Source organism: Callithrix jacchus, chromosome 3 (genome assembly GCF_049354715.1).
Source record: "Callithrix jacchus isolate 240 chromosome 3, calJac240_pri, whole genome shotgun sequence".
NCBI lineage: Eukaryota > Metazoa > Chordata > Mammalia > Primates > Cebidae > Callithrix > Callithrix jacchus.
In genome coordinates, this window is record NC_133504.1 from 69445317 (window position 1) to 69469433 (window position 24117).

A 24117-nucleotide genomic window follows, 5' to 3' on the forward strand; every position below is an offset into this window, starting at 1 on the left:
ATAAAATTTGCCACAGTGAATTTCTACATTATTTTAGTGTCATAAGAAAAATTAGATATATAGGTAATGTAATTTTTCTCCGATTTACCTACAGAAAGTACAGATGAAGTTCAGGTTCCCCAAGGAAATATTGACCAAGTTGCTGTTGTGGCCATCAATGTTCTGTTTTTTGTGATTCTATTTATCTTTGCCCTTTTTGAAACGTAAGTTTTATTCCATCTTCATCTAAATCAGTTTATGTATTAACCTTTACTTCTTCATGCAGTGTTAAATAGGCATATAGATGTTATTAAAATCTTATGTAAGGCATATTTTTCTTACCGTGATGTAAAAAGTATATATATGTTTTGTGGCTTTTAACTTAAATGTAGTTAATTCTTTGTACATAATCTTACTACCTTATCTTACTTTCTTATAAAAGAATCTGTTTCACCAATCTTTCTTCTTTCATCTAAGTTTTATGGTAAATAGTTATGAAACTTTAGTGTCATGATTCAATTAACCTTAAGCTCTATAGTTTCATATATATATATATGTATATATGGTTCAATCTGGCAATTTTAACTCAATTTAATTCCTGATCTTGGAAAAAAACCTAGTACAATACAAAATCTCTGCCTTGTGCAGGCTTTATTCACCTTTATCGTATGACTCTTTTATTTTTAAAATAACTTTCTATGAAATTATAAAAATAGTACATTGAAATCCCAAGTATTACAACTATATTTCTATATCCACTCATTTCTGTGAAAGAGACCCCTGCTAATACTTTAGTTTGTATTTTTAAACTTACATAGATTATATGATATTATCATTTGACAACTTGGTTTATTTTCTTATTAATACATTGTGTCATTTTTTTTTATTGCATTTTAGGTTTTGGGGTACATGTGAAGAACTACATTGTGTCATTTTTATGTTAGTACTTGTAGGTTTGCTTGGTGTTTTTATTCTCTTTTATTTTTCGAGACAGTGTTTTGCTCTTGTTGCCCAGACTGGACTGGAGTGCAATGGTGCGATCTTGGCTCACCGCAACCTCTGCCTTCCAGGTTCAGGGAAGTCTCCTGCTTCAGCCTCCTGAGTAGCTGGGACTACAGGCACATGCCACAATGCCTGGCTAATTTTTTTGTAGTTTTAGTAGAGATGAGGTTTCACCACATTAGCCAGGATGGTCTCGTTCTCCTGACCTCATGATCTGCCTGCCTGGACCTCCCAAAGTGCTGGGATTACAGACGTGAGCCACCGTGCCTGACCTCTTCTTTTCTTTTTTTTTTTGAGATGGAGTCTTGCTCTGTCACTCAGGTTAGAGTGCTGTAGTGCAATCTCACCTCACTGCAACCTCCGCCTCCCAGGTTCAAGCGATTCTCCTGCCTCAGCCTCCCTCTTGAGTAGCTGGGATTACAGGTGCCCACCACTGTGCCTGGCTAATTTTTATATTTTTAGTAGAGACAGGGTTTCACCATCTTGGCCAGGCTGGTCTTGAACTCCTGACGTGATCCACCTGCCTTGGCCTCCCAAAGTGCTGGGATTACAGGTGTGAGCCACCGTGCCTGGCCTTTATTTTCAAAATTATTGAGATAATGAAACTTCCAGCTCATCTGATTTTTCGGGGGCAGTTATTTATTGTGGGAAAATATACATAACATAAAATTTACTGTGTTAACTTTTTTTGCATTGTTTTGAGACAGGGTCTCACTCTGTCTCCCAAGCTGGAGTGCAGTGGTGTGATCACAGCTCACTGCAGCCTCGACCTCCTGGGCTCAGGTGGTCTTCCAGCCTCCACCTCCCAAGTAGCTGGGACTACAGGCATTCACCACCATGCTCGGCTAGTTCATTCGTATTTTTTGTGGAGACAGGATTTCCCCATGTTGCCCAGGCTGATCTTGAATTTCTGGGCTCAAGTGACCCACTTACCTTGGCCTCCCAAAATGCTGGGATCACAGATGTGAGCCACTGCGTCCCAGCACTGTCATCCTATTTTTAAGGCATACAATTCAATAGCATAATGTGCATTCACAATGTTGTGAAACCAGGACCAGTATTTCCAGAATGTTTTCATCATTCTAAACAGGAGCTCCATACCCATTAAACAATAACATACCAATTAACAATATTAAATAAATTTCAGGCTGGGTGCAGTGGCTCACGCCTGAAATATAATTGCTGCACTTTGGGTGGCCAAGGCAGGTGGATTGCTTGAGGTCAGGAGTTTAAGATCAGCCTGGCCAATAGGGCGAAACCCTGTCTCTGCTAAAAATACAAAAATTAGCTGGGTGTGGTGGTGGGTGCCTGTAGTCTCAGCTACTCAAGAGGCTGAGGCAGGAGAATTACTTGAACCAGGAAGATGGAGGTTGCAGCGAGCTGAGATCATGCCACTGCACTCTAGCCCAGGTGACCGAGTGAGACTCTGGTGTCTCAAAAATAATAATAAAATACAGTAAATATAAATTGCATTTTGTAGTCAGTTAATAGAAAGAGATCAAATGTAGGGAGAGAAACCTGGCAAGGAAGGATATAGTCATGCAAAGGAAGAGACATTCAGAGGTAAAGGAAAAAATATATACATTCAAAAATCCAGTATATTCTAATGATATAACATTACTGCATTGAAAGAGAGTAATTTAATTAAAAATATGACCATGATTATTTAGAAATGTTAGAATGGTAGGCATTATGATTGGTTTGGTTTATTCCTTTTCCTTTTTTTTAGACTCTCTGTAATGTGGCTATATTAGTTATATAATTAAAATAAACGTTATAAAGTAAAATATGAGTAGGCAGACTTAATTACTTAGGTATGTAACAACAACATGCTTAAAATGTGTTCAAACTTTTGCTTAAGTCTGTTGTCATTGCTAAAACTCATGCAAATTCTTGAATGTGTAGCTGTCATTATTAAAACTTTTACTTCACTTTAAGTATAACAGTTACTATGATTCAAATAAAATAAGAATAATTTTTGTTTTTGTTTTTCTTAGCATCGTTACTCCATTAACAATGGATATGTATGCCTGGACTCAAGTACAAGCTGTCTTATATGATGGCATAATACTTGCTGCTCTTGGAGTTGAGGCAGTTGTTATTTTCTTAGGAGTTAAATTATTTTCCAGAAAGTAAGTTAAGTGGTTTTGTTTTTGTTTTATGTCTGTTTTTAAAAAATAAAACAAAAAACAGAGCTAACAATGCAAATGGATGTACCAGGAAAGTAATTGAAAGCTTTTTTTTGCACACACATTTAAAATTGATTAAGAGATCATAATATTTTTATACAGCATTTCTTTGGCAAAACAAAATTTCTTACAAAGTATATAATTGACTCACTTTATCTTTTGTATGTTATGTTTTCCCGAAAGTGTATTTCACAGACCATTGTTCTACTGTATTGTAATATACATTGTGTAACAAAAAAGATTCAGTGGTTAAGTTTGGAAAATGTAAATGCCAAACTTATTTGTTCTAGAACTTCTATCCACAGTGTATATATTCTATATCATCATTATGGCAAATATAATTTGTGGCTTTTCCCAGACCACACACAGTTTTTTTTTTTGAGACAAAGTCTCTCTTTGTTGCCCAGGCTGAAATGCAGTGGTACAATCATGGCTCAGTGTAGCCTTGACCTGCTGGGCTCAAGTGATCCTCTCATCTCAGCCTCCTGAATAGCTAGGACTATAAGCAGGCACCATCATACCTGGCTAATTTATTTTATTTTTATTTTTTGTAAAGACAGTATCTCACTATGTTGCCCAGGCTAGTCCCAAATTCCTGGGCTCAAGCAATCCTCCTGCCTCAGTCTCCCAAAGTACTGGGATTACAGGCATAAGCCACTGTGTTCAGTGTAAGTGTTTTTTAATCGATACATGGTAGATATACATATGTTTGGGGTATCTGTGATAATTTGATACATTCATATAAAGATCAAATCAAAATAACTGGAATACCATCACTTTAAATATTTACCTTTTCTTTATGCTAGTAACATTTGAATTACTCTTTTCTAGCTTTTGACATGTATACTAGATTATTCCTAACTATAGTCACTCTACTGATCTATTAAAAACTAAGTCTTATTTCTTCTAACTATATATTTGAACCCATTAATCAACCTTTATTGCTTTTCTCCCCACTGTTATTCCTGGCCTCTGGTAACTATCAATCTATTCTCTCTTTTCTTTCATTTCTTCTTTTCCTTTTTGTAAAGGGTGGTGTCTTACTCTGTTGCCCAGGATGGGGTGGAGTGGTGTGATCATATCTCATGGCAGCCTCGAACTCCTAGGCTCAAGCAGTTCTCATGTCTCAGCCTCCTGAGTAGCTAGAACTACAGGCATGTGCCATAATGCCTGGCTAATTTTTTTTTAACTTTTTGTAGAGACAAGGTCTTGCTATGTTGCCTGGGCTCACCAGTCTACTCCCTATCTTCATATTCACTTTTCGGTCTTTTTTTGTGTGTGTGAGATGGAATTGTGCTCTTGTTGCCCAGGGTGGAGTACAGTGGCGCCATATCAGCTCACCACAACCTCTGCCTCCGGGTTCAACCCATTCTCCTGCCTCAGTTTCTTGAGTAGCTGGGATTACAGGTGTGCGCCACCACACCAAGTTAATTTTTATATTTTTAGTAGAGAGAGGGTTTCACCATGTTGGCCAGGATGGTCTCTATCTCCTGACCTCGTAATCCACCTGCCTCAGCCTCCTAAAACGGTGGGATTACAGGCGTGAGCCACCATATCTGGCCTTTACTATACTTTAAATTCTAGGAGACATGTACGTATTGTGCAGGCTTGTTACATAGGTATACATGTGCCCTGGTGCTTTGCTGCACCCATCAACCCATTGTCTACATTAGGTATTTCTCCTAATGCTGTCTGTCCCCTAGCCCCCCGCCCCCTGACTGGCCCCATTGTGTGATGTTCCCCTCCCTGTGTCCATGTGTTCTTATTGTTCAACTCCCACTGATGAGTGAGAACATGCAGTGTTTGGTTTTCTGTTCCTTTGTTAGTTTGCTAAAAATTATGGTTTCCAGCTTCATCCATGTCCTTGCAGAGGACATGAACTAATCCTTTTTTATGGCTGCATAGTATTCCATGGTGTATATGTGCCAAATTTTCTTTATCCAGTCTATCATTTATGGGCATTTGGGTTGGTTCCAAGTCTTTGCTATTGTGAATAGTACTGCAGTAAACATATGTGTACATGTGTCTTTATAGTAGAATAATTTACAATCCTTTGGGTATATACCCAGTAATGGGATTGCTGGGTCAAATGGTATTTCTGGTTCTAGATCCTTGAGGAATTGCCACATTGTTTTCTGCAATGGTGGAACTAATTTACACTCCTACCAACAGTGTAAAAGTGTTCCTATTTCTCCATATCCTCTCCAGCATCTGTTGTTTCCTGATGTTTTAATGATCGCCATTCTAACTGGCATGAGATGGTATCTCATTGTGGTTTTGATTTCAATTTCTCTAATGACCAGTGATGATGAGCTTTTTTTCATAAGTTTATTGGCTGCAAAATATCTTCTTTTGAGAAGTGTCTGTTCATATCCTTTGCCCACTTTTTGATGGGTTGTTTTTTCCTTGTAAATTTGTTTAAGTTCCATGTAGATTCTGGATATTAGCCCTTCGTCAGATGGATAGATTGCAAAAATTTTCTCGCATTCTGTAGGTTGGTTGCCTGTTCACTCTGATGATAGTTTCTTTTGCTGTGCAGAAGTTTTTTAGTTTAGATTCCATTTGTCTATTTTGGCTTTTGTTGCCTTTGTTTTTGGTGTTTTTGTCATGAAGTCTTATGCCATGCCTATGTCCTGATTGGTATTGCCTAGGTTTTCTTCTAGGGCTTTTATGGTTTTAGGTCTTACGTTTGTCTTTAATCCACCTTGAGTTAATTTTGTATAAGGTGTAAGGAAGGGGTCCAGTTTCAGTTTTATGCATATGGCTAGCCAGTTATCCCAAAACCATTTATTAAATAGGGAATCCTTTCCCCATTGCTTGTCTTTGTCAGATTTGTCAAAGATCAGATGGTTGTAGATGTGTGGTGTTATTTTTGAGGTCTCTGTTCTGTTCCATTGGTCTATGTATCTGCTTTGGTACCAGTACCATGCTGTTTTTGTTACTGTAGTCTTATAGTATGGATTGAAGTCAGGTAGCGTGATGCCTCCAGCTTTGTTTTTTGGCTTAGGATTGACTTGACTATGTGGGCTCTGGTTCTTTTTTTGGTTTCATATGACATTTAAATTAGTTTTTTCTAATTCTGTGAAGAAAGTCAGTGGTAGCTTGATGGGAATAGCATTGAATCTTCAAATTACTTTGGGCAGTAGGACCATTTTCATGATACTGATTCTTCCTATCCATGAGCATGGGATGTTTTTTCATTTGTTTGTGTCCTCTCTTATTTCCTTGATCCGTGGTTTGTAGTTCTCCTTGAAGAGGTCCTTCATATTCCTTGTAAGTTGTATTCCTGGGTATTTTATTCTCTTTGTAGAAATTGTGAATGGCGTTCACTCATGATTTGGCACTCTATTGTTGGTGTATAGGAATGCTTGTGACTTTTTTACATTGATTTTGTATCCCGAGACTTTGCTAAAGTTGCTTATTAGCTTAAGGAGATTTTGGGGACCACTGATCCCACAGAAATACAAACTACCATCAGAGAATACTATAAACACCCCTATGTAAATAAACTAGAAAATCAAGAAGAAATGGATACATTCCTGGGCATATATACCCTCCCAAGACTAAAGTAGGAAGAAGTTGAATCCCTGGATAGACCAATAACAAGTTCTGAAATTGAGGCAGGAATTAATAGCTTACCAACCAAAAAAAGTCCTGGACCAGACGAATCCACATCTGAATTCTACTAGAGGTACAAAGAGGAGCTGTTACCATTTTTTCTGAAACTATTCCAAACAATAGAAAAAGAGGGAATCCTCCTTAGCTCATTTTATGAGGCCATCATCATCCTAATACCAAAACCTGGCAGAGACACAACTGAAAAAGAAAATTTCAGGCCAATATCCCTGATGAACATTGAAGTGAAAATCCTCAATAAAATACTGGCAAACTGAATCCAGTAGCACATTATAAAGCTTATCCACCACAATAATGTTGGCTTCATCCCTGAGATGCAAGGCTGGTTCAACACACATCAATAAACGTAATCCATCACATGACCAGAACCAATGAGAAAAACCACGATTATCTCAATAGATGCAGGAAAGGCCCTCGATAAAATTTAACACCCAATCATTAACACTCAAAAACTCTTTTTTTTTCTTTTTGCCAATCTTGCAGGATAAAGTCTTTGAATGCTTCATGCTAAAAACTATTAATAAACTAGGTATTGATGGAATGTATCTCAAAATAATAAGCTATTCATGACAGACCCACAACCAATATCATATTGAATGGGCAAAAACTGGAAGCATTCCCTTTGAAAACCAGCGCAAGACAAGAATGCCGGCCGGGCGCGGTGGCTCACGCCTGTAATCCCAGCACTCTGGGAGGCCTAGGTGGTTGGATCACAAGGTCAAGAGATCGAGACCATCCTGGTCAACATGGTGAAACCCCGTCTCTACTAAAAATACAAAAATTAGCTGGGCATGGTGGTGCGCGCCTGTAGTCCCAGCTACTCGGGAGGCTGAGGCAGGAGAATTGCTTGAACCCAGGTAGCGGAGGTTGCGGTGAGCCGAGATCGCGCCATTGCACTCCAGCCTGGGTAACAAGAGCGAAACTCCATCTCAAAAAAAAAAAAAGGAACGCTGTCTCTTACCAAGAGTATTCAAATAGGAAGAGAGGAAGTCAAAATGTCTCTGTTTGCAGATGACATGATTGCTATATTTCTAAAAAATTAGTTCTTGGATCTAGCAGCTTGATGAAACTTGGGTTCAATTTTTTGGCAAGAATACTTTATAGGTGGGGATATGTGCTTATATCAGAAGAGATATAATATTTATCTTTTAATATGTAAGTAGCCATTGACTATCCTAGATACATTCATTTATTAATAGATCATTGCAAAATTCTGGTATTTTAATTCTATTGTTCCTTTATTTATTTGCTAGAATACTTTTCATAGAGACTGTTTCCCTCACCAACTATTTGGTTAACCTGAGCTACAGTCGTATAGGAAAGGCAAGATAAAGCCTTGATTCTTTCCTTTTAGTAACTGGTTTTTAAAACTAATGAGTTGTTTCTCTAACATCCTCCAAAAGTGATCAAAGAGTACTTTAATATACTATGAATTCATAGATTATAATAACTTTTTTTTTTAGAGACAGGGTCTTGCTCTGTCACCCAGTCTGGAGTGCATTGGTGCCATCACAGCTCACTGCAGCCTTGACCTCCTGGCTCAAGTAATCCTCCTGCCCGTCTACCTTTTGAGTAGCTAGGACTACAGGCACTTGCTACCACTCCTGGCTAATTTTTTTTTTATGTTTTGTAGAGATGGGGTCTTGCTATGTTGCCCAGGCTGTTCTTGAACTCCTGGCATCAAGCAGTCCTCCCCCTTTGGCCTCCCAGAGTGCTGAGATTATAGGCATGAACCACTGTACCAGGCCACAGATGATAATACTTTCACATGTATTTCAATCCATTGCCATTATTATTCTGTTTTGGTATTCATATAGTCACATTTTGGCCAGCTTCTTCAAATTGGCTGAATCAAAAACACTCATGACCTGGTAGTCACGGGTAACATCTGTGCTTTTTGCTGTGAAAGATCTCAGGCTCATCTTCTACTTTTCCTGTACCAGACCTAAGTCAGCCATTTTTCGGAGGTGTCCTGGTTATTAGTGGAAATTTATATTTAGCATTCTTTTTAATGGATATATCACTAAAAGTACAAGATATTATTTTCAGTTTTTAAAATTATGAATAATGAAGCTATGTTTTAATGTTTTATTTTAAAATTACAGAGTTTCTGTTCTTTAACAGGATTGGCGAGCGTGCTATTCTACTAGGAGGACTCATCGTTGTATGGGTTGGCTTCTTTATCTTGTTACCTTGGGGAAATCAATTTCCCAAAATACAGTGGGAAGGTATAGCTATACATAATTTTATAGTGTTAGCCTCTGTTATTTATCAAAAATCAACAAGTAATGCACTGCACTGATTTTCTTTTTTCAGATTTGCATAATAATTCAATCCCTAATACCACATTTGGGGAAATTATTATTGGTCTTTGGAAGTCTCCAATGGAAGATCACAATGAAAGACCAACTGGTTGCTCGATTGAAGAAGCCTGGTGCCTCTACACCCCAGTGATCCATCTAGCCCAGTTCCTCACATCAGTTGTGCTAATTGGAATAGGCTATCCAGTCTGCAATCTTATGTCCTATACATTATATTCAAAAATTCTGGGACCAAAACCTCAGGTAAGCCAGGAACCCTAACATTGCAATTATAGAAAATATACTTGTAAACACTCAAATTTTTTGCTGCCATTCTTTATTTTTACACAGACTGATTTTGGGGATTTTTATCATATTCAGCATTTAAAATTTTTTTTTTTTTTTTTTGATATGGAGTCTCGCTCTGTCGCCCAGGCTGGAGTGCAGTGGTGCGATCTTGGCTCACTGCAACCTCTGTTTCCCGGATTCTTGCAGTTCTCCTGTTTCAGCCTCCCGAGTAGTTGGGACTACAGGCACACGCTGCCACACCCGGCTAATTTTTTGTATTTCAGTAGAAACGGGTTTTTACCATGTTGCCCAGGCTGGTCTCAAACTCCTGAGCTCAGACAATCCGCCCACCTTGGCCTCTCAAAGTGCTGGAATTATAGGCGTGAGCCACTGCGCCCAACCAGCATTTAAAATTTTTAAAAATCCCACAACTTCTATAAGATGTTTACAAGATTTATATGCTGAAATGTACAAACAGTACCCTAAGTTACAACTCAAAGATGTTTTGAACTTAGAGATTAGGGAGCTCAAAATCATCTTCATAGGGAAAAAAATCTGAGGTAAATTTCTTTTTCCTTTTTTTTTTTTCGAGGTGTAAATTTCTGAAACTCATTCTTAAATTAGGCAAGAGTTAGGCAACCAAAATTGATAACCGGATTTGGACCTAGGCTTACTTTCATCTAGCCCTAGGCAATTACTAAGAGATAAAAACACAATAGTCTTAAAAGTTTACAGCAGCTTATGCATATTTTATAATTTTAAAATAAGATTTTCCATATTTTTATAAACAATTAGAAAAAATATAGAAGGAAAATGAAAAATTATCAATGAGAAAATTACTACTAACATTTTGGCAAAATTACGTTTACACTTCCAGTCTTTTATTTATGCCTATGTGAATGTGTATGTGCATGTAACACAAAAATAGGACTTTAAAAATAGTATCGGCCCGGCGCGGTGGCTCACGCCTATAATCCCAGCACTTTGGGAGGCCGAGGCAGGTGAATCACAAGGTCAAGAGATCTTGACCATCCTGGCCAACAATGGTGAAACCCTGTCTCTACTAAAAATACAAAAATTAGTTGGGCATAGTGGCGCGCTCCTGTAATCCCAGCTACTTGGGAGTCTGAGGCAGGAGAATCGCTTGAACCCAGGAGGCAGAGGTTGCGCCACTGCATCCAGCCTGGGTAACAGGAGTGAAACTCCGTCTAAAAAAAAAAAAAATAGTATAATGGATACTATTTTGTAATCTGCTTTTTAAAAATGCATTGTGAATATTCTCCCATACCATTTAATTTTCTCTTAGAGAATTATTATTATTGTTATTGTTACTATTTTTTTTTTTTGAGGTGGAGTCTCCCCCTGTTGCCTAGGCTGCAGTGCAGTGGCACGATTACTGCTGACTGCAACCTTTGCCTCCTGGGTTCAAATGAAATAATTCTCCTGCCTTAGCTTCCCGAGTAGCTGGGATTACAGGCGCCCAGCACCACGCCTGGCTGATTTTTGTATTTTTAGTAGGAATGGGGTTTCACCATGTTGGCCAGGTGGTCTCAAACTCCTGACCTCGTGATCCACCTGCCTTGGCCTCCCAAATTGCTGGGATTACAAGTGTGAGCCACCGTGCCCAGCCCAGATAATTATTTTTACTGGAAACATTATATTCCATTTTATGTATGTACCATCATTTATTCACAATCATTTTCCTATTACTATGCATTTAGATTATCTCTAGGTTTTACTTCTCTCTTTTTTTTTTTTTCATTTTTCTGAGACAGAGTCTTGCTCTGTTGCCCAGGCCAGAGTGCAGTGGTGTGACCTTGGCTCACTGTAGTCTCTGTTTTCTGGGCTCAAACAATTCTTGTGCCTCAGCCTCCCAAGTAGCTGGGACCACAGGTGTGCACCACTGGGCCTGGCTAATGTTTTTATCTTTGTATAGATGGAGTAGCACCATGTTGGCCAGGCTGGTCTTGAACTCCTGAGCTCAAGTGATCCTCCCACCTTGGCCTCCCAGAGTGCTGGGTCTACAAGTGTGAGTCACCATGCCTGGCCACTTGTAACTCTTTCTAATAACAGACATTTAAATGGCCACAAAATAAAAATATTATCTTCCTCTTTAAAAATTAAATAGCTTTACATTTTCAGAGCAGAAATTAGTGTTTCTCTATTGAAATAAGGCAAAGAAGGAGAAAAAATTAATACCTGTGTTTTCAAGTTATAAGGAATAGAGATAAAACATTTTGGTGTTAATTTCTGGGTTTGTTTTTAACCTAATAGAGTCTATTTTAATTTTCCAAAATTAAGAATAAAATCTTATTTATTACAAAAGCAATATATAATAGTTGTAACAAAATTCAATTAATTTAGAAATATATTTAACAGACAATGAAGGCTCTCCTTAGCTTTACCTCACCAAAGTCAGCTACTATTAATTTGTATGCCTCAAGACGTTTTTCTATGCCTATCCAGACATATCCACACTTATCCCTTTAAAAAAAAAGAAAAAACAGACTATATTGCATGGGTTTATACTTGTTTCTGCATCTTGATAGGTTTTTTTTTTAACTTAGTTAATATGTTACAGCTTTCTTTCCATGTCAGTGTATAAAGATATTTTCATAAGATTTTATTGTCTATATATAAGACTTTATTCTTTTAAATAGCTGCTTATTAGCACCATAAGACAGGGCAAGGAAAAATTAATAGAAAAAAGTAGCTGCTTAGCATTCCAGTTACTAAGTTTACCATAGGTTATTCACTTAATCTACCACTGACAGGTTGTTTTCAATTTGAGGCTATTAAAAGCAATGCTGCCCTGAACATTCTTGGGTAGTTTGTGTGGGCTATTGTTTTGAATACAGAAGTTGTAGGAGTGGCGTTGTGGTAGAGTGTAAAGTGGCATAGTGGAGTCAGCCAAATATGGCTTCAAACGTCTTGAACAAGTTATTTAAACTTTCTGAGTTTCAGCTTCTACCTTTGTTAAACAGTGATAACACCTGTCATTGAAACTTGTGAACATTACAAATGATGTATGTAGTGCACCTAACCTCAGTGACTGACATGTAGCAGGTACAAAATAAATGTTAGCTTTAAAAGGTGTTTTAATCAATTTGATTATTCCCAGGGTTTTGGCAGACATTAAGTTTTCACTTTTACACTCCTTTTATTTTTCTTAATCTGACTTAATATCAACTGTTGTATTTATAGAAGGCATTTTATGTTTAATTTAAAAGTAAAAGATGGAGAAATGATTCTCGTAAGTTTGCTGTAGTTTGGTAGTAGCATTTCTTTATTTTTAAATAAGTAAACCTGAATATCAATCTGCTTATCCTCCATTTTATCCCCCGCAGGGTGTGTACATGGGTTGGTTAACAGCTTCTGGAAGTGGAGCCCGGATTCTTGGCCCTGTGTTCATCAGTCAAGTGTACGCTCACTGGGGACCACGATGGGCATTCTGCCTTGTGTGTGGAATAGTGGTGCTCACCATCACACTCCTAGGAGTGGTTTACAAAAGACTCATTGCTTTTTCTGTAAGGTATGGGAGGATTCAGGAGTAAACTAGCTGAGACTGTGATGGAAAGTACTTGCTGTATGGCACTTCCTGGTCTAAAACTCTGTTAGGCGTTTGTGATGAGCCAGTCTCCAAGAATCAGACTACAGATATTGCAGATTTTGAAGAACAAGAACATATGTTGACTAATAGAATTCTGCATGTAATTATGAATAGTAGGTTATATAAAAACATATTGGATCATAATTTCCTTATCTCAGAAATGAAATCTTCTTCTTATAATACTTTTTTGAGATTGCATGAACTAATGAGTGGATAGACAATGATGTATAAATGTGAAGTTGTATTCTTAATACAAACTGCAGAAGTGTCACTAAAATAATATACAGTGGAACCAGAAGAGGGTTCTGTAAGAATTAGCCATAGCAGAATAGAATTCTAGAATTTTAAGAACCCGGGTAGAGGCATTTTTATTCAAAGACGTCTGCTTTTTATTATTAAAAAATGCATTTTCTATTATAAAGTTCCCTTATGAAATAAAAATCATAACACTTATATTTTCCATTTAGCACACCTAACATCCTACCTTGCTTTCTGTGAGTCTTTCTCCTAATACTGCACCTCTGCCTTATTTTAGTTTAGGGTTTCACTAAGTAACTTCTACATTAATATATAAGTATGAGTAATGCTAATATTTGAGCAATACAGAGGATTAAGAGATCAAGATATTTCACTGCCTATTAGTTACCCTAACAGGGCTACCTACTTTTTTTCTTTCAAATGCCAGTAATTCACTTTAGAAACATAATCCAGATGTGTGTGTGTGTGTGTGTGTGTGTGTGTGTGTGTGTGTGTATACACAAAACAGTAAATGGTTTCTTAAAATTATTGCTATTTTTCAACCCCCTTAAATTGGAGAAAAATATTCACTTTAATTAGATTATTTTCCCATCTCTTAGTAGTGGCGGGGAGGAACCCAACAGTTTTCAATCTGTCTGCATAGCTGTTTAGAGCTGCAGAATATTAGTTGGATTTTTAATTTGGATGATCTCTGACAACTCCAATCTAGTCAGGTTAATAAGTATTTGAGGCAAAATGGCTTTAATCTAACAGTTTACTGAGTTTACGTTAAGTTGGCTAAACAACACTCTGTATGTTTATAGTTCTACCTCTACATAAGTTGAATGCTGATAAAAAGAACTAGTAGAGAACTATGTATATGGATAATTAGTGTTATAGAAAATGCAAAAATATTTCTAAATACTTTCAAAATGTTTTCTACTTTAAGTTAGAAATATTTTCAAATCTGAGAATAAACACTATAATCTGCACTTCATAGGCTGGGTGCAGTGTCTCACACCTGTAATCCCAGCACTTTGGAAGGCCAAGGCAAGAGAATTGCTTGAGGCCAGGAGTTCAAGACCAGCCTGGGAAACAAAGCGAGACCCTGTCTCTCCAAAAAATAAAATAAAAACAAAAATTTAAAAATATGTAATCTGCACTTTATACTAAACTTGCTGTGCTCTTACAGTCAGTTTTTATTCAACTCTAGAAAAGGGCTTAATTTGATAGAATCATTCTACGATTAAATTTTGAAACTGTTTTCACTCTCCTCTTCTGCCCATAGCAAGACTGCGTCCATAGATTTATCAGAACGACAGCCAGGTTTCTGGCTATTTGGTCAAATCTGGCATCCCTCTTACCTGTTATTCTGCAGCTGCTTTCTGTGTCTTACATTTTTTGGGTCACTTCTAATCTTAAAGAGTAAACTCCACCCTTGGTTTGCATAGTGTGCATTACAGAAATAACCAGCAATAATAGTAATGATGAAAATGATGGGGCAAACATTTGTGGAGTGCTTTCCATATTCCAGGTAATGTGTAACATATAATTTAATTCTTACAGCAGTCTTATTAAGTGAAGATACTATTATGATTCCCATTTTATAGATGAAAGAATGGAGGCACAGAGAAGTTACTTGTCTAAGTAACAGTCTATCCTTAAAGTCCACAGTCTTAACCACTGTATTTTTCATAGTGAGGAAAATAAAAATAGCCCAGAAAGTTGCAGTTTCAATTAATTGCTAGTTGTAGGGTAACTTACCTATACCAGTGACTCCTATTAGCAGAAATATTTGGGAAACATAAGTCCACTGACTAGAGCTTTTGTCTTTTAGTAGCCTGTTTCCAGCAAGAAAATACCATAGAAAAGTTTCCCAGCTTCCAAAGATTTATAATATTTATTAAAATTTAGATAAACTATAACCTTGCATAAATTACTGTTATTTTCCTTTTTATTGAGAGCATTTTCTTCTTTAGAGGATTATACCTTGCTCATCTTGGCACAAAAGAAGACAAAAGGAAGTAACATGAGATTGGGAAAAGAGCAAGGAGGTAAAGTTTGAGGAAAAAAATCACTCTGTTGATGTCTTCTTGAGTAGGACAAGTTGAGTGTAAGTAGAAAGTGATGACAGGAGATTTTAAGGTATGATATATTGTTAAGAGTAGTACATATTTAAGAAGAGAAAATATGTTTTTGAAGCCTAAATTTAAACTTGAAAAGAAAGGATGATTTTCATATTTTGAAGGGATTTATAACTTCTCAAAGCAACTCCATTCTATCTTGTTCAGTTTTACATTTAAAAATAAACTCTTCTGGTTCATATAAAACTTACCTCTTACATAAAGTGAAATCTGTAATTTTTTGTTTTAACAAGGATAAACTATTTATCTGCCTCTGTTCAAGAATAGATTAACTTATTTTGAAAAGAAATTCCGTACACCATTTTTGACTACTGAAGACTTATTTGTAATTTAGTATCTACTTTACATTGTGAATGTTCATTTTCTAATAAACAAGATTATTTTGCATATATAACTTAAGCGTTTACACTTTATTCAGTTGTGCTTTCAATACATATTTAACAGGGTACCCACTAGGTGCCAATTACTATGTATTTTGGGGGATTGTGCAGTAAACAAAACACATAGATCTCCTACCTTCATGAGGCTTACTTACCATCTCTACTAAAAATACAAACATTAGCTGGGTGTGATGACAGGTGCCTGTAATCCCAGCTACTCAGGAGGCTGAGGCAGGAGAATCCTATCACCATTGTAACATCATAGAGCAGCACCTTACCTGTTTTTGGTAATGCTTGTTTAAACAAACTTACTGCACTGCCAATTGTATAAAAGTGTGGAACATACAGTTACGTAACATACTATTGGATAATAAATGACTATGTTCCTGGTTTATGTATTTAATATACTATGTACCATTATTTTATTTTGTTTTTTTGAGATGGAGTATTGCTGTGTCGCACAGGCTAAAGTGCCTTGGCACAATCTTAGCTCATTGCAGCCTCCACCTCCCAGGTTCAGGTGATTATACTAAAAAGAAAAAGCCAGGTGCGGTGGCTCACACCTGTAATCCCAGCACTTTGGGAGGCCAATGCAGGTGGATCACCTGAGGTTAGGAGTTCAAGACCAGCCTGACCAACATGGAGAAAACCTGTCTCTACTAAAAATACAAAATTAGACAGGTGTAGTGGTGCATGCCTGTAATACCAGCTACTTGGGAGGCTGAGGCAGGAGAATTACTTGAACCTGGGAGATGGATGTTGCCGTGAGCCGAGATGGTGCCATTGCACCCATCCTGGGCAACAAATGAAACTCCGTCTCAAAAAAAAAAAAAAGTAGAAAAAGTAATTTTTTTTTTTTCTCTTTTGATACAGAGTTTCGCTCTTGTTACCCAGGCTGGAGTGCAATGGCACGATCTCAGCTCATCACAACCTCCGCCTCCTGGGTTCAGGCAATTCTCCTGCCTCAGCCTCCTGAGTAGCTGGGATTACAGGCACGTGCCACTATGCCCAGCTAATTTTTTGTATTTTTAGTAGAGACGGGTTTCACCATGTTGACCAGGATGGTCTCGATCTCTTGACCTCGTGATCCACCCGTCTCGGCCTCCCAAAGTGCTGGGATTACAGGCTTGAGCCACCATGCTCGGCAGTAATTTTTTTAAAAACAGAAAAAAGCCTATAGAATAAGAATGTCATGTTTTTATACAGCTGTATGATGTGTTTTAAGCTAAGTGTTATAAAATGCCAAAAAGTTAGAAAAGTGAAGGCTTATAAAGTTACGGTAAGCTAAGGTTAACTTATTATTGAAAGAAATATTTTTTTGTCTGGGGGTGGTGGCTTACACCTATTACGCCAGTACTTTGGGACACCGAGGCAGGTGGATCGCCTGAGTTTGGGAGTTCAGCACCAACCTGGCCCACATGTTGAAATCCCATCTCTATTTAAAAAGGAGCCAGGTATTGTGGCACACAGTTGTAGTTCCAGCTATTCAGGAGGCTGAGGCAGGAGAATCACATGAGCCTGGGAGGCAGAGGTTGCAGTGAGCCGAGATCACACCACTGCACTCCAGCCTGGGTGACAGAGCAAGACTCCATCTCAATAAAAAAAAATATATATATATATATTATTTGCAAATTTAGTATAGCCTAAGTGTATTGTCACATTTACCCACCACTCACTGACTCACTTCGTACAGATTCTAGTCCTGCAAGCTTCATTCATGGTAAATGCCCTATACAGATGGACCATTTTTTGTCTTTCATGCCACATTTTTTACTGTACCTTTTCTTTGTTTAGATACACAAATACCACTGTGTTACAATTGTCCACAATCTTCAGCAAGATAACATGCTGTACAGATTTGTAGCCTAGAAGCAATAGGCTATACATATAGCCTAGGTGTGTAGTAGGCTATACAAACTAGGATTGTGTAAGTACACTCTTCGATGTTCACCCAACAATGAACTCACTTAAAGATGTATTTCTTAGAACATATCCCATCGCAATACAGCCAAACAATACTAATACAGTTTCAGGAAGGAAATGAGCAGATAGTGAAATAAATTTGATAAGCTGATAATTTTCTAAGCTGAGTGATTAGTGCACAGAGATAGATTTTACTATTCCATTTACTTCTGTATATATTTGACACTTCCTTAAAAATTAATTTGAAAAACATTTTGTAACAAACTTAGGTCATGGAAGAAATATGAATTGAAATCACAGAATTTCTTGAAAAAATAATCTGAAAAGTTGACATCAGAATGGATGCAACTAAAACAGGTTTCAGAGGAAAATAAGTAACATTAAATATCTATATCAATGAAAATGATGAAAATAAACCAATTATGTACTCAGCACAAAAAGCTAAAGAAAGGTATTAACAATACTCAAAAGGTAGAAGCAACTCAAGAATCCATCAGTGGATGAATGGATAAACCAAACATGGTACAATATGTAAATACAGTGGAATATCATTCAGCCCAAAAAAGGAATGAAATATTGATACATGATACATAGATGAACCTTGAAGACATTATGCTAAGTGAAATAAGCCATACACAAAAGTATAAATATTGTATGATTCCACTTATACCAGCTACCCAGAATAACCAAATTCATAGATACAGAAAGTAGAACAGAGGTTACCAAGGGCTAGACAGAGGGGTGAGTGGGAAGTTATTATTTAATGGGCACAGAATTTGGGGTGATGAAAAGTTCTGGAAATGGATAGTGGTTATGAGGCAGGATAGGTGTGGTCAAGGAAGTGACCACGTCCGTGGGACATGGCAACTGTGGCCACCATATAACCGACACAATAAGCCTTAGCATTTGCATTGCAGTTACGCTCATTCAAGAAAAGCGATCTTCAGCAGGGAATTTGATTTAACCTGTCCTAAAACTGGCCCTTTGCTTGTCGTAATAGTGAAAAACACATCCCTGGGTGGAGATTTAAGATGCTAATAAGACATGAAACATATGAACAAGCATGTACAACTACTGTACATATGCAGCCAGGATGCCACTCAGAATATGCGTCCTAGTAACACTTCTTCCCAGCTCCTTAGCCATAATCAACACTGTCTCGTCCTTATGAGTAGCCCCCGCAAATCCTTTCTCTTTCAGGGTGTACTGTCTACTCTGCACTTAACTTTCAAAATATTCTTTTTCCTTTCCAATAAATTGCCCTATACTGCATCTTCTTTGCTGTGTGTCTCTTGTTTAAATTCTTTTAAACTAAGAAGACAAGACCCCAGACTGTATAACATGGCGAAACTATTAAAAATACGAAATGTAGCCAGGCACGGTGGCATGTGCCTATAGTCCCAGCTACTTAAGAGGCTCTGGTGGGAGGATCACTTAAGCCCTGAAAGTCAAGGCTGTGGTGAGCTGTGATTGTGCCCCACTACACTCCAGCTTGGGCAGCAGAGCAGACCCTGTCTCAAAAAAAAAAAAAAGAAGAAGACAAGAACCAAGGTATAACAGCTGTCAGCAGTTATAGTAGCAGAACAGTGTGAATGCACTTAATGCACGGAATTGTACACTTTAAAATGGCAAAATTGTGTGTATATTTTACCACAAAAGTTGATTTAAAAAACATCCATGAGTTTATAAATATGCCAAAAACACATAACATTATTAGTCAACTTCTGAAGCTGTTAGAGCACCAGTTCTTTATAAAGGAAAGAATGGGCAGGATGCAGTGGCTCATACCTATAATCCCAGCACTTTGGGAGCCCAAGACGGGAGGATCACTTAAGGCTAGGAATTCAAAATCAGCCCAGGCAATATCGCAAGACCCCATCTCTACAAAAAATAAAAAATAATAGGCGAATGTGGTGGTGCACACGTGTAGTCTTAGCTACTCAGGTGGCTGAGATGGAAGTATCATTAGAGCCCAAGTTCAAGGCCACAGTGAGCAATGATCATTCCACTATCCTCCTGCCTGGGCAACAGTGTCTTAAAGAAAAGAATCGGCCGGGTGTGGTGGCTCAAGCCTGTAATCCCAGCACTTTGGGAGGCTGAGACGGGTGGATCACAACAAGGTCAAGAGATCGAGACCATCCTGGTCAACATGGTGAAACCCCATCTCTACTAAAAATACAAAAATTAGCTGGGCATGGTGGCGCATGACTGTAGTACCAGCTACTCAGGAGGCTGAGGCAGGAGAATTGCTCGAACCCAGGAGACGGAGGTTGCGGTGAGCCTAGATCTCGTCATTGCACTCCAGCAACTGTGTAAAAAGAGTGAAACTCCGTCTCAAAAAAAATAAAGAATGAAGCATTTCATTTGGCCTGCCTTCTTTGTATCATCTTTATTTCAGGTTAACCAAATAACTGATGACAGAAAATTCAGAAGGAATGATAAAAGTAGAATATCACTATTTGGAATCCCTAATGAAATCATGAATCTAAAATGATCATCATTAAGAATAAAAGCCTTATAGGGAGCTTTATAATGCAGGGACAAGGCTGATAGCAAATTTTTTTTAAGAGATAGTGTCTCCCTCTGTTGCTCAGGCTGGAGTACAGTGATGCAGTCATGGCTTACTGCAGCCTCAAACTCCTGGGCTCAAGTGATTCTCCCACCTCAACCTGCTCAGTAGCTGGGACTGCCAGCACTGCCACCATGTCTGGCTATTAAGAAAAAAAAAAATTTTTTTTTTTTTTTTTTTTTTGTAGAGATGAGGTTTTGTGCTGTTGCCTAGGCTGGTCTTGAATTCCTGGGCTCAAGCATCTTCCCGCCTCAGCCTCCCAAAGTGTTGGAATTACAGGCATGAGCCACCTTGCCCAGCCCAAGCTGATAGTGCTTAAATTAATCTTAATATAAAGAGGCTAGTTATTATAGTAAAAACAACCCCAGCTAAGAACTATTCTTGTCTCACTTGTCCCCATTTCCCCAAAATGAAACTAAATCTAATGAAGTTTCTACATCTTTTGGAAAATTGAGAAGATAGATGAATATGTTAAATGACACACCATGGGAATGTAATCAGTTAAATCGATAATAGAATGTGAAAAATGCTGTAGAACAAACACCTCAGTTTCTTCAACAAATTAATTTCAGAAAAAAACTGGTGGCAGTGGGGTATATGTTAAAAGATTAAGAGGCTTATCAATCAAATGCAGCATGTAGATCTTGTTTAAATTTTGACTCAAGAGAAGGAGGTACGGAAACCGAGAGGGGTCAGGCGCCCTGTCGCTCCGAAGCGGGGAAGTGGGACAAGATGGTTTACATCTCGAACGGACAAGTGTTGGACAGCCGGAATCAGTCTCCATGGAGATTATCTTTGATAACAGATTTCTTCTGGGGAATAGCTGAGTTTGTGGTTTTATTTTTCAAAACTCTGCTTCAGCAAGACTTGAAAAAAAGAAGAAGCTATGGAAACTCATCTGATTCCAGATATGATGATGGAAGAGGGCCACCAGGAAACCCTCCCCAAAGAATGGGTAGAATCAATCATCTGCGTGGCCCCAGTCCTCCTCCAATGGCTGGTGGATGAGGAAGGTAAATGTCTGCTCTAAGAAGCAGACAACTGGACATGTGCATTCATAGCAGAAGGAAACCATCAAGAAGTGGAAGGCTGATCATGCTGAGAAGTGATGAATGTGTATGTCTAAACAAGGACTGTTCTGTGTCCTCACAGATGAATGACGTCATGCCAGGAATTCCCTCTGCAGGGAACTGGCCTGACTGACATGCAGTTCCATAAATGTACATGTTTGTCTCATTACCTTTTTGTATAGTTTATTAATAAGTAAATTTTTAGGTTGCACAATGGACTCCTCATCTTTATATTAAATTCATGAAAAAACTGAAGAAAATAAAGCCTGTGTATTTAGCACAAAAAAAAAATTTGACTCAAGCAAACAATTTTTTTTCAGTAAAAGTATCAGGAGAAATTGAACATTGGTTGAATGTTAGATGACTTTATGTAATGAAAACTTACTTTTTAGGTATAATGATATTGTGGCTATTTCTTTACTTTTTTGAGACAGAGTCTTGCTGAGTTGCTGGGACTATAGGTGCATGCCACCACATCAGGCTACTTTTTTTTTGTATTTTAGTAGAGATGGGGTTTCACCATGGCCAGGATGATCTTGATCTGCTGTTTTCGTGATTTGCCCGCCTCAGCCTCCCAAAGTGCTGGGATTACAGGTGTGAGCCACCGCGCCAGATTTTATGGCTATTTCTAAAGGGTATTTATGGATGAGATGATATGATGCCTAGGATTTGCTTGAAAATAATCTAGCTGGGAGAGAATAAAAAGAGGTACAAGTGATACAAGATTCGCTACATGCTAACATGTTGAAGGTGAGTGATGGTTACATAGGGGCTCATCATCCTAGTCCATTTATTTTTGTATGAAACTTTCCATAAAATAGCTTTTAAGTGAAAGATTTAAAAAGCTGATTGGGTGGGGCTGGTTCACTTTACATATTCCTGTAGTATGATTTTGGTTTGTTGGGGAACCCAAACTCATTAACCTTAGGTCTTTCCTCCTGGACTGGACAGACTGGTAAGTCTCCCAGGACAAAGTGTGACTGAGTACATTCTGGGAGCTAAGTAGGAGGAGGCTGGGGAGCAGAGGTGGGGTGATTCCACATTCAACATTCACTATGTACAATCACTTAATCCCTTCATTTTTATGTTTGTTTATTTTTGAGATCTCGTCTTGCTCTGTCTTACCCAGGTTGGAGTGCAGTGGTGCAATCTCAGCTCATTGCAGCCTCTGCCTCCTGGGTTCAAGCGATTCTCTTGTCTCAGCTTTTGGAGTAGCTGGGACTACAAGCATGCGCCACTACACCCGGCTAATTCTGTATTTCTAGTAGAGATGGGGTTTCAGCATGTTGGCCAGGCTGGTCTCAAATTGCTGACCTCAGGTGATCCACCCGCCTCGGCCTCCCAACCTCCACTTTTAGTTGAGGGTTTTAGAGCAACCCTCAACTGTTACTCCCCAGTTCATAAATAATTCCAGATGGGAGACTTAATAAGGTTATTATTATATACATGTATACATATATATGTATATATACACTAAGAAAAAGCCAGGCAACACAACAGGAAATAGGAAACACCCAAATATATATATGTTTTATATATATAAAACTTTCCACGTCATACACTCATGAAAGTAAAACAAACCATATGCTTTGGAAGGCAATCTAGAAGAGTATCTTTGCAACTTTGTATGTAAGTAAAGCAACAAAGGGAACAGAAAAAAACACTAGCCATAAAGGAAGATTGCATAATTGGACTATATTAAAGTTAAGAAATTCTGTTTATCAAAAGACACTATTAGAAGAGTGAAAGGACAAGCCTAAACACACATAGAGACAATTTACAGAGTTCTTAAGAGAAATGCCTGGTGTGTAGTCATCATTCAATGTGTATTGGCTGCTATTATTCCTATTATTGTTGTTATTGGAAAACAAGAACTGGTCCTGCATTTATGGAACAATTATGCTGAAATAGTGACCTTCCCTGATAGACAGAGCAATATGTTTATGCTCTTAGCAATATGTTTAAGAATCTGGCTGGGCACGGTGGCTCATGTCTGTAATCACAGCACTTTGGGAGGCCAAGGTGGGCGGATCACCTAAGGTCAGGGGTTCGAGACCAGCCTGACCAACATGGAGAAACTGTCTCTACAAAAAAATATAAAATTAGCCGGGCATGGTAGCACATGCTTATAATCCCAGCCACTTGGGAGGCTGAGGCAGGAGAATCGCTTGAACACAGGAGGCAGAGGTTGCAGTGAGCCGAGATTGTGCTGTTGCTCTCCAGTCTGGGCAACAAAGAACTGATAAATATTTTCATAAGTGTTCGAGGTTTTATCTATAAAGAATGTGTCACTTGGTACCTTGTGTGCATTTCATCTCACCTGTTTAGCTTTTATCTTTTCTAAATTTGGTTTAATGTTGTACTGATTGATAAAATCATTCAGAAATGTCATCTTTGTTCCAAATGTGAATTTTCCTGTATCGTGCTCACTAGAAAAACAGAAAATAACTGTTTTCATTCCCATGTCATGTTTAGGTTTATGTCAGTTATCCTCTGGGATATTTTATTACTGTTTTGAAAGATCTCAAAAATGGATATTGTCCCAAACGGAAACTTTACAAAACAATGTCTTCAATAAGGAATATAAAAGTTGTCAGCCTAGCATTTCCTTCCTCCAGTGAAATCTGCCAAAATCCATTGGCATCATCCAGCTTGTGGAGAATGTGGTGCCTCTTGCCAATTTAATTAAGGAGGATGTCTTCTAGCACTGGTAACATGTTTTCATTACATACATGTTAATAAAGTATTTCAGAAATATACATATATATACACACACACAGACATACACAC

At 38.0% G+C, this 24117-nt stretch overlaps 1 protein-coding gene and 1 pseudogene across 12 annotated transcripts in view; both read left to right on the top strand.

Annotated features, from left to right (window-relative positions):
* MFSD8 (major facilitator superfamily domain containing 8) overlaps positions 1–15779 on the top strand; it is a 45030-nt gene extending 29251 nt beyond the window's left edge. For 9 of the 12 annotated variants that reach the window (XM_054252941.2, XM_078366527.1, XM_078366525.1 and 6 more), the window contains 5 exons: positions 95–203; positions 2979–3113; positions 8931–9034; positions 9123–9370; positions 12742–15779. In XM_054252941.2, coding sequence (XP_054108916.1) covers positions 95–203; positions 2979–3113; positions 8931–9034; positions 9123–9370; positions 12742–12948 — 803 coding nt within the window. In that variant the 3' untranslated portion in view covers positions 12949–15779. The remainder of the gene's footprint in view (positions 1–94; positions 204–2978; positions 3114–8930; positions 9035–9122; positions 9371–12741) is intronic. The other 3 variants (XM_008992725.5, XM_078366528.1, XM_078366531.1) reach the window with 1 other exon arrangement.
* LOC100394814 (selenoprotein K pseudogene) lies at positions 20923–21607 on the top strand (annotated as a pseudogene).